Source organism: Anabrus simplex, chromosome 1 (genome assembly GCF_040414725.1).
Source record: "Anabrus simplex isolate iqAnaSimp1 chromosome 1, ASM4041472v1, whole genome shotgun sequence".
Classification (NCBI taxonomy): Eukaryota; Metazoa; Arthropoda; class Insecta; order Orthoptera; family Tettigoniidae; genus Anabrus; species Anabrus simplex.
Window position 1 is genome coordinate 342856593 of NC_090265.1, and position 12163 is coordinate 342868755.

General features: G+C 37.5%; 1 protein-coding gene across 2 annotated transcripts in view; it reads left to right on the forward strand.

Moving 5' to 3' along the window:
- The window catches only part of eco (Establishment of cohesion), a 169160-nt gene extending 160257 nt beyond the window's left edge, over positions 1–8903 (forward strand). For both annotated transcript variants that reach the window (XM_067142544.2, XM_067142552.2), the window contains exon 7: positions 8367–8903. In XM_067142544.2, coding sequence (XP_066998645.2) covers positions 8367–8490 — 124 coding nt within the window. In that variant the 3' untranslated portion in view covers positions 8491–8903. The remainder of the gene's footprint in view (positions 1–8366) is intronic.
- The last annotated feature ends 3260 nt before the right edge of the window (positions 8904–12163 follow it).

Genomic DNA, 12163 nt, shown 5'->3' on the forward strand with positions numbered 1-12163 from the left:
AAGTTTACAGTAGAAAAAGGTTTCATAAATTTTGTAGATATAAATATAACACGGAAAAAGGAAGAGTTTGTCTTCAAGATACACAGGAAACCCACTTTTACTCCCATTACAATAAAGAACTACTCATTGCATCCTGAATCACAAAAAAGGTCAGCTTACTACAGTTACATATACAGAGCATTTAATATACCCCTTACACACACGGAACGAGAAAAAGAACTGCTATTTATCTGCAGACAAGCCCAATACAACGGATTTGAACTAAAAATGGTAAACAAAATAAACGGAAAATTCAAACAGAAGTTACAAACTAATCTAACACCCGAAATAAGAAAGATAAATATGCCAAGTTCACGTTCAATAACCCCAACTTATATACAGTAACAAATTTGTTTAGAAAATATAACTATAAGATCGCCTATTCAACCAGCAATAACAAAGCAAAAATTCTTTAATTACAATAGTGTCAATTCCCTAGGAATAAACAAACATTTAGAATCAGGAGTTTACAAATTGAAGTGTCATCAATGTGAAAAAACTTATGTCGGGCAAACAGGGCGCAGTTTTACTGTAAGATACCTAGAGAATGTCAATGCTGAAAGACATAAAAAAATTTCCACGATGGGCCAACACATGAGTACAACTGGACATCAGTTCACAACTATAGAGCAGGATTTAACTATATTACGAAAAATAAACAAAGGAGCTCTTCTAAATACATTAGAAAATGTATATATTTATTTAGAACAAAAAGGTAATCAGGACAATAACCTGAATGATACAATTGACAATAGAAACCCTATATTCGAAGGGATATTATCAAATCTTGAAACCTTAGGCAAAAGAAACAACACAGACCGTAAAATGATAAATAAGAACGAGCCTCCACCATTTTGTACATTCATTCTCCCCACCCCTTCTAAAGCCGAAGCCGTGACAGCGACACGCCTCCTCCCCTCTCCACAGCCTTGCCTCCCCGAAAGGAGGAGCAAACAGCGGAACACACACACCATTATTATACTAGACGCAAAGCAGCTTCAAACTTCCCCCTCCAGGGTCACGGTAGAATTGTTGTCTAACAACATTAAGGTATGGAAACATTTTATACATTAAGTCATTATGTAAAGACACATGCTTTCATTACAAAGAAAACAAATTCCTATTTTCCTCATTTCATTACAGAAATTAAGATGAAGCTCCCTTCTCAAAGGGCGACATGCAATCAGCTTCAAAGTTCCGCATTAGACTCAATTTAGGGCACATTAGGCAAGCTCAAAATAAATAACAGCCTACCTGGAAGGAGTGAATGAAATGAGCATTCAGCAGTAATAATAACAGTGTCAAGAAGCCATTTATTTTTCAAAAAACCTTTTAACTGGAAGACAAATAGATGTTTTTAGTGTAACAGAGTTGAAATTTTTAACAGCTATTCTAATGAATAGATATAGTTTTTAAGCAGGCTAACTATGTATTCATCCTGTCTCATTTCATCAACCCATTAACCCTCACATTGTTTTAACATAATTTTAATTTAATTTTATATTCAAATTAGTCTTTAGGAGGAACAATGTACCTGAAAATAATGTATTCAGAAACTTAGCGATTCACCTAAGCTTAACAACAGCTGAAGATGTTCTCAAGTGAGAACGAAATGTGTACTGTTTATAATTAATAATTTGCTAGAAAGCAAATAAAAAGTGTCAAAAAGATGGAAGATTTTCAATTATTGTAACTCTCTGTGATTAGATTTTGATACGGAAAATGAAGCTGATTACTTGCAATCCTTAAACTTCACCCCTGGTGCATTTACTAGGTCCCACACATCTCCATCTATGTTGGTACTTATACCAGCTTGCCTAACGTTGTTGGTACCAACGTGAAACACTACCACCTTCTCCTTCCCCTCCTCTTCTACTTTCCTCAACATCTGCTTCAATATAATTCCGGAGTAACACTCTACCCTTGTTCCCTTTACTCCACACACTTTCCTCACATGTCTAACGATGGAATCCCCCATGACCAGAGCCTCATCCCTACCCACCTCGCTTGATCTCCTCCCCTCCTGGTCAGTCCTATCTTTCCTGAGAGCTGCAGAAGCTACTTCCTCCTCCCTTTTCTCCTTCCCATGTTCCTGTTCCACCTGTCTTTTCCTATCCTCTTACTCTACATTTCCCTTTCCTACCTTTTCCCTTCCTCCTACTTTCTCACACCTCAGCAACAGTTCCCTGTTCCTCATCTTCCCTCTGTTGCTCTACCTGGAGTGACTCATACCGATTTCTCACAGACACCTGTCCTGAATAAAGCCCTTAGTCTGCAATCTCCTTCCCCTTAGAACATTAGACCACCTGTCTTATACAGTTCTCCCCTTTCCTTCCCCTCCCTTTTTTACACCTACTGTAACCTGTACATTTTTCAGGGAGGCCTATCTTCCTGTCTTCTGTGAGAATCCTAATAATCTCCCTCAAACTCTCCAACTCCTCCCTCATATCCTTCAATGCCTCGCCACACCCACAGTTGCTACACTTGCACTTCTAGCCATTCTTTACGGAAAAAATGAAAATAAAAGGAAAAATAAAATGACTTATGTTCACAAGAAGAAAAAACAGAGGGAAATATTGTCTGGGATAGTACTCAAAGATCACACGACAATGAGGTAATTTTATACGACTGCATGACAATACTACTTAGTCATACTCTATTTTTATCCTACAGCACCCTAACAGGATAAAAACTGCTGTTAATTACTGAATACCGAACGGAATACACAAGAATCACACAATTCTACCTCTACTATACTACACAAATATTTTACAAAATAAAATAAGCGCGTTAAATTTTAATATTACTCATATACTACTGTACAGTACACTACAATAATTTTAAACTTTTTTTTTTTTTTTTTTTTTTTTTTGCTAGGGGCTTTACGTCGCACCAACACAGATAGGTCTTATGGCGACGATGGGATAGGGAAGGCCTAGGAATTGGAAGGAAGCGGCCATGGCCTTAATTAAGGTACAGCCCCAGCATTTGCCTGGTGTGAAAATGGGAAACCACGGAAAACCATCTTCAGGGCTGCCGATAGTGGGATTCGAACCTACTATCTCCCGAATGCAAGCTCACAGCCGCGCGCCTCTGCGCGCTCGGCCAACTCACCCGGTTTAAACTATGTTGAGATGTATCCTAATTACATTAGCGGTACCGTATGTCACTACTAAGCACAAACAGAAATGAAAATTGCAAGTTTGAAATTTGCAAGAACTACTGTACTCAAAGATTACCAAACCCCAAACCCCACGGCACTTAACGGCCTTGAAAGGGCTTTGGCCTGCTCAGCCCGAAGGTATGCAGATTACGAACGGCTGTGTGGTCAGCACAACACATCCTTTTGGTCATTATTCTGGGCTTTCAAAACTGGGGCCGCCATCTCGCCATCAGATAGCTCCTCAATTCTAATCACGTAGGCTGAGTGGACCTCGAACCACCCCTCAGATCGAGAAAAATCCCTGACCTGGCCAGGAATCGAACCCGGTGCCTCCCAGGCGTGAGGCAGGCACGCTACCCTTACACCACGAGGCCGGCTCAAAGATTACGGTACTGTCTAAATATACCATATCTACACTACAATTCTCAGCTGTTATATGGTTATATGATATTTTACCGCTGGTGGATTACTACTATTATTCCCTACTATGAGGGACAGAGAATAAAAATGTCCTTAAATGCTGAAAAATAAGAGGTTGTCTACAATAATTTCTGTCAGGACTACGCTGAAGGCTTGAACTGCAATATTATTGGGATATAGGAATTTAATTATTAACTTTTACTCGATGAATAAACGAAGGTGAAAAGTACAAAGTATGCAGGGAACTTAGACTACAAATTATCGGAAGAAAGTAATAAGCTGATTTTGTATTTGTTTACACAACTACCGTGTGCATGTAGCAACAATCATCAACAATCCAAGAACTGTTAAGTACCGTAATTATCCAGTGAAATTACCGTGTATTCTCTTTAACTTCTTTTTAAATCGAAGTTTACAGGCATATCATGTTACTTAATTTAATAAATTATTACCTTCGTGATAGTTTGAACTGATATCTATACGAAATACAGGAAAACTTGCGGCGGAATGTACAATGAGTTACAACTCCTTATGATAATCTGCCTTTGTAAGTATTATACCAACGAACCTATAGATGTTTAAAGAAAAAAAGTTTTTTAAGTTAATATTATTACCTGAAGTATTTCCTAAACCTAAATTCGAAACAAGATACACCTAGCTAGCCTATTTAACCTAGAAAATGTAATCTACTGAACACCAGCTGAATTACTTGTTATAAAATTCAAATAAATATCACTACTACCAATTTCTACCAAGAAGCACTAAACACTAATATATAATTAGCACTAAATGAATCCCACACACACAAAACTAAACAATTTTTTTTTTTTTAATTCAAAATTATTTTTCTACTTCATTACAGATATTCTTAAGATCCCTCCCAAAGACCAAGCAACACATCAACGGGAACAATTTTCACACAAGACTGTATCAAGTGTCTAGGATGTTTCTTCCCAATTAAGCAGCAGCCTAAAACTATGAAACAGCTAAATATTATACTCTTGTCAATTCCTTGACGTTACATGAGACCCAAAGTCAAGACGCTAACAGTCTCATTCACAACGTTTTTGACCAGTCTACCTACAACAATCGGCTTTTGAATCTCCACTTGTGCACGACAACACATTTAAATATTAGTTACGTCAAGAACATGAAAATAAAAATCGTGGGTCAAACAAGCTCCAGTTTTAATATCACCCCTTCTCAAGAAAAAGAAGATCCGTTTCATTTTATTTTTAGTTTTGAACATTTTAAGTTAACCAGAATAGAACTGCCAAGTTAAAACACAATTAATTTAAATTTATATTTTCAATCTTGACCAACCTACAATCAGTTCAAATCTCCACTTATTGTTGACGACACATCCTGTCACCAGACACGATACGTCAAGAACTTAATATGATATAGGGGTCACATAAACCCCGATATGCAATCCTCTTCACCGAAAAGAAGATCCATTTTAGTTTTTGGACATTTTCCATATTAGATAGATTAGGACCAAAGAACTTTACTGTATTGACTTATGTTTGTATATATTGTATATAATGTATATGTTGTATATAGTGTATATATTGGTATGTTTATATCAGTTAAAAAGGTCCCAAACCTTGACCTAAAGGTTGTTTACAGGCTGAAGATGCCCAAAATAATGGGTGAAACATGTACCTGACCAAATAAGTCTACATAAAATCATGTAGATAATAACCACATTAAACGTGGAAAGTATTGAATAGGTGGTTTTTTTATTAAATTATCTTTGATATCTATGCCTAACGTCTTCTTCAATACGGAACAATAATGAGAGTTGTTACTTGTAATAAATTAAGCAGTGTCGGAGCGCTCTTATCGCAGTTGCAATATTCTGTGGTGAGAGAAAACATTATAAATTGCATTTAAACAATGCAGTCAGACCTCAGTTATGCGCTTTTCAAGTGAATGGAATCAAATACCGTCATCATTATCATTGTACATTTCTAGTTTTTTCGGGTACTTTTAAAGAGCCTCTTCCACTTCTTCGTGTCCATATACAACTTGTCATGGGGAACATCATCCACTGTCCATCCTCTGGTAACTAGATCAACCTTGATCATGGCCATCCATCTGGTTTTAGGTCTTTCTGCAGTTCTTTTTTTCCCTCAGCCTGTCTTTCCAAATTTATTCTGGCTGTTCTAGTAGACTCCATCCTCATCACATGCCCGTACCACTGTACTCTGGATGTGCCAATTTGGTCTAATAGGGATGTCTTTATTCTGGCTTCTTTCCTCACCTCCTCATTTCTTAACTTGTCCATCTTGGTCTTCTGGATGGTGGATCTAAGAAATTTCATCTCTGATACAGTCTTGATGAATCTCTTTTTGTGAGGGTGCACGCTTCAATACCATAGATCAATATTGGTATGAAATAGCTGTTAAACACAATCAGTTTGGCCGGTGTTGCGATCAGGTCATCCTATAAAAGTGTTCTTACTTGTTGGTAGAATTCTGATCCCTTTTGCACTCTGTAATTTCCATTCTGACCAAATTATCACTGGAGATAACACTTCCAAGATAAGGAAAACTATCCACACACTGTAGATGGTGGTCTCCTAGTTTTATACTTGCTGGATGCCCATCTTTGTTGACAGTCATCACCACTGTCTTGGTATAAATGAGAAAACCACACATACAAAACATTATGTATTATACTTGAGTCTGTGCAGAATAGAAGCATATGAACAATAAAAGAGAAAAACTGGGGTTGACACCATACCTCGAACATTTTAGAACTATCATTGATCCAATACCAATATGAATGGTCCGTTATTGGACATTATAAATTTTCCAGCTAACTCGTTCCTGGTTGCCAGCATTTCGCCCCCGTGTGCTAGGTCCAATTATGGACCATTTATATTGGTATTATAAATTTACTCATTTGGGACAAATATTTCAGATTCCCTATGGGAATGAACATCTATATCATCTGATGGCCAAGCAGGCATCAATTTTTGGTAGTGAGACAAAGTCTCTCATAGTGCATTGGTACTGCCGGTGGCTTCAAGTAGCCTACGCAGTGGCCTCCATGGTATGCACTAGCCATGCGTCTTGGTAGGTGTGCTAGGTACCAACTGATGAGCCCAACCTAGCACACGGGGACAAAACGCTGGCAACCAACAATGAGTTAGCTGGAAAATTTATAATGTCCAATAACGGACCATTTATATTGGTATTTGATCAATGATAGTTCCAAAATGTTGCCTGTCAACAATAGACCATTTTTAAAATAGCATGAGCCAAGGGCTTGACTACAATACAACTCACAGCTGTTTCAATTCCATAGTCTGTTGATATGCCTTTTGTAAAGATGATTTCTAGTTAGAAAAAGATGACCCTGATTATAGAAACATCAAGAGGTTTTATAACATCCTCCGAGTACGATTAATAGATGTTATCAGACATCAAACATTCTAATTAGCATCCAGACAACTTTCACTTACATCTTTATCCTGTGACTACATAGTGTTTTAACATGGTGTTTATTTTTATATCAAGTGTTAATGTATTGTACATAGTGTCTTAACGTAGTGTTTTATTTTGTATCAATTGTTAATGTATTCTTTAAACGTTAAACATTGTTTCATAAGACTGAGAGTGCCTAACCACATGATAATTATTTTAATAGGTGCCAACACCAGATATCTTAAGAATTATTTCAAACACTCTTTCAGAACTCCACTAAGTCTTGTTTACCTCTCAGTAAAGAACCGTCACATTGTATTTTTAACTCATACTACTATTTTAGTTATGATAGTTTAATATGAATGTATCGGGATCTCAATGACAATTGGTTTTGAGGCTGAGATATAGGCTGGTGATGCCCACAAGAAGGGCGAAACATGTCCCAATTTAAGTGTCATGCTTAAGTTATAAACATTCTCACGAATGTATTGTATTGAATAGGTTGACCCCTTCAATAAACTTAATTGTTTCAAAGATTTATAATTGGCCTGTCGCTCCTGCCGGACATTAGATGAGAAATCAGCCGCCTCTAACATGAGGTACAGACGTTGTTAGTGCCTCCAGATCAGACACTGCCATTAAAAACTGATATCTGCGCCCAGGAGAACATACACCTTGTACTCTCAGTAGTCCCACATTCTTGGCTACCTCTTCTGTCACCTACGCTGTCCTAAAGTCAGTCTTCTCCACCGTAGATGCCATTGAGGTCTTCGCTCTTTACCCTGAGCTTGGACCTTCCATATTTATGTCCCCTAGAGAGAGGGTGTCCCAGCAAAATAAAGCCCCAAGGAGTATTTTATTTTTTAGAAATAAACTGTAGAAGATAGCTTCTCTTTGTTCTCAGACTTTAACCTAAATCATCCACATTCAAGGTATGTGTATGAACCATTCTATTAAAAGAAGCAACACACATCAGGGGTATGTTCAACTCTTGTATGCTGAATTGGTTGTCAGAGAGCACTGTGGATATTGTCAAGTGGTTTCATCCTTTATTCATTGTTTTGCGGGTGCTTCCAAAAACAACAGAGAGTTCAAGTTCTTGTTATCATCATTGTAGTTAATATTATTATATCCAGTATCTGGTTATGATACAATTTTTCAAGTTCTTACAACTTACCTAAACATTACTAAAATTATTATTAACTTCTTTTGGTTAAGATACGTGTTTTGTTTTTGTGATAAGATTTGTTTTTATCTTATGTTATATATTCATATACATTTAATAACTTAGTATTATTTTCTTCTTTCAGATTGTCCTTCATGTATGGTCATGTTCTTGACAGGGATGAGATAGCTTTCTCTGTACCCACTAAAGAGGGCAAAGCATTTGCGGAGAAGTATACAGGGACACCTAATTTTCTTGTGTACAATTAAGAAGTTTTATGTATTGTTTGTAAAATATTGTAGCATTTTACAGAAAAGCAACCTTTCTCATTTTCAGCATATTGTACAGATTGTTTTAATGTTTTTATGCTGAAGGGAAAAAGGTTGTCAATAATACTACCCTGTCTAAATTATGACATTTGGTGTTCTTAGTATATAACTACATGTATTTAAGTGTAACTACAATATTCATACTCCATGTGTGATTTCTTTGTTTCTCGTGTAATTTTTAAAATAGCATACCAGAAATAAATTTGTTGACTATTTGTGAGATAAACCTTACAAACGTGTACTGCTTTTTACCCTTACTTTAGGAAATGTTGTGCTAGTTTCTCATGTCATTTTTTTTTAAGAGCATACCAGAAATAAATTTATGTTAATTTGTGGGACAAAAATTCCATACTTCTACTGCCTGTTATTCTTTGATAATGTTTTGCTTGACAAGGAAGATACAAAAGCACTGACATTGTTCCTGTAAGAAGACCCAAGTTTCCAATATTTTTTTTTTTTTAATATCTCTGCATAAGTTGCTAGTATATTCAATTCACTTGAGGTCAGTGAACACAGTATGTAGATACGCATATATATTAGAGAGAAAAAGAAAAGCAAAATCAGAAGGGAAAAAAACTAATTGGTTGAAGGTCGATTTAGATTACAATGCGGTCGTGAAAATTCAATATTCATTGACTTGGCCCTCAACGGGTGACTTAAACACTCTCCAGTATGATGGCAGTAGTGCCAGACCTGTAGCTTAGATCCTTTCCAACAGAACAAAGATAACGTAGACCACCATAGCTCAATTGGTATAGCAACCAATGCAAAATTGGGAGGTTGTGGGTTCGGATTCCACTGGTGTCCGGTTGGCCATTTTTGTTCTGTATTTAACATCTCTTCAACACGTACTAAATGTACGTAACAGGACCTAATAGGTTGAAAGTCGGTTTCGCTTACAACGCGGTCGTGAAAATTCAATATTCAGTGCCTTGTCCCTCAACGGGCGATTTAAACGCACTCTACAGTGTGATGGCAGTAGTGCCAGACCTGTAGCTTAGATACTTTTCAACAGAACAAAGACGACCTAGACCACTTTAGCTCAATTGGTAGAGCAACCGACGCAAAATCGGGAGGTTGTGGGTTCGGATCCCACTGATGTCCGGTTGGTCATTTTTGTTCTCTACTTAACATCTCTTCAGCGTGCACTAAATGTACGTAACAGGACCTAATAGGTTGAAAGTCGATTTTGGTTACAATAATTTCAGCTTAAATCAGTTTTGGAGAGTTGCCATTGTACTGTACATATGTTGCATTTGTTAAAATTACTATGAGAACTAAATAAACTCTGAAAACTTTTGAGGATAAATAAAGAAAATGGTATTGCAAATGAGATTACAGTATTGCACTATGATGATTTACCTGCAAAGGACTAATTTAAGAATATAGTACCGGGCGAGTTGGCCGTGCGCGTAGAGGCGCGCGGCTGTGAGCTTGCATCCGGGAGATAGTAGGTTCGAATCCCACTATCGGCAGCCCTGAAGATGGTTTTCCGTGGTTTCCCATTTTCACACCAGGCAAATGCTGGGGCTGTACCTTAATTAAGGCCACGGCCGCTTCCTTCCAACTCCTAGGCCTTTCCTATCCCATCGTCGCCATAAGACCTATCTGTGTCGGTGCGACGTAAAGCCCCTAGCAAAAAAAAAAAAAAAAAATTAAGAATATAGTTACTTTGAGAGCGAGGGCTTGTTTCCATTTCCTTTCATTTTTTGACATAGAAGAAGTTTATAGTTTCAGAACCTACTAGGGCCTATGCATGTTGCAAAAAGATTGTTTTAAAATAGAAATCATTTCTAAAAAATGTGTACTTCAACAGTGTTCAGTAACTCATTTTAAAGAGGAAGGACTAGTATATCAGCCAGATGTATCTACCTGACCTCAGTAATCACAGGCGAGGTAATATTGCTGCTAATGTGAGGTACTAAAATCATTGTGCTGCATAACTTACAATAGTGTAGCTGTAGACTCCAGCATGGTAGTTCAAGAGGTGTCATTTGATTCATCTCTGTTTCTACACACACACACACACACAATTCAAGCAGTGAACATTTAAGAAAATTGGCATGCGAGGAAGTGCAGATAATTCCTTTCCTTTGTAAAATGTTGCACCCTGTGGACAATAAATAGTGTCAACATTATCAAAAGTGCATTCGAGAGAATAGAGCAGCTTGTCTGAATTATTAAAAGGTCCAAAATCGCCAATGACGGGGCAAGTTGGCTGTGCGGTTAGGGGCGTGCAGCTGTGAGCTTGCATCCTGGAGATAGTGGATTCGAACCCCACTGTAGGCAGCCCTGAAGATGGTTGTCCGTGGTTTCCCATTTTCGCACCAGACAAATGCTGGGCCTGTACTTTAATCGAGACCACGGCCACTTCCTTCCCATTCCTAGGCCTTTCCTGCCCCCATCGTCACCGTAAGACCTACCTATGTTGGTGCGACATAAAACAAAATATATTGCATGTGATAAATATCACTTTTTATCTGTATTGATGATATTTGATTCAAATAATAACAATAAGTTAATTTATTAATGTGACCACCTAATTAAAATGGTACACGACATTAACATGTCAATGTAATTCAACAAAGACAAGATTTACTGTATTGATTAGGTGGTCACATTAATAAATTAACTTATTGTTATTATTTGAATAAAACAAATTTGTCTAAAGGCCTATCGGGAGCATCTCTGAGTTGAGGCAGTCACACGTACTGAGACGTGCTACTGGAGCTTCAGTTGAGCACATCTACTTTCCCTGTGGTGGAAAAAGATTGTGAACTTACGGTCTTGAAGATTTGTAAATTTATTTTGAATCAAGAAATAAAATGTTAACAAAATTTCAAACCTTTACTGAATAGATATTTTCTTACTCTATTATTTTATTATTCATTCGAAGGAATGCGGTAATTGAATAATGAATGCCTTTGAAGTAATCGAATGAAACTTTATCCAAATATGGTTATCGATCTCGTCACAGAGAAATTAAAGTGACAATTTCTCCATTCCCTTACAGCCTTTCAAAAATAATACGAACTCACATCCCAGATAGTTAAAATACTGGAAAGGATATTAGAAGGAAGAATGAGAAGAAAGATTGAAGGAGAGTTACAAGAGGAACAGTATGCCTCTCAGGAGTGGAAGATGTACAGTGGACCCAATCTTTAGCATGAGACAGCTGATGGAAAAGATCTGGGAATATGGAAAGAATCTGGTTATGACTTTCATAGATATAGAAAAGGCATATGATAGTGTCCCCAGAGAGAAGGTTTGGGAAACCATGGTTACAAAGAGACTGAAGAGAAATGTTAGAAATGGTGCAAGCAATGTACATGCAGTCGCTTAAGTGCGGCCAGTATCCAGTATTCGGGAGATAGTAGGTTCGAACCCCACTGTCGGCAGCCCTGAAAATGGTTTTCCATGGTTTCCCATTTTCACACCAGACAAATGCTGGGGCTGTACCTTAATTAAGGCCACGGCCGCTTCCTTCCCACTCCTAGCCCTTTCCTGTCCCGTCGTCGCCGTAAGGCCTATCTGTGTCGGTGCGACGTAAAACAACTAGCAAAAAAAAAAAGCAATGTACAACTGTATTAGCAGGATGCTGACCCCAGTTGGA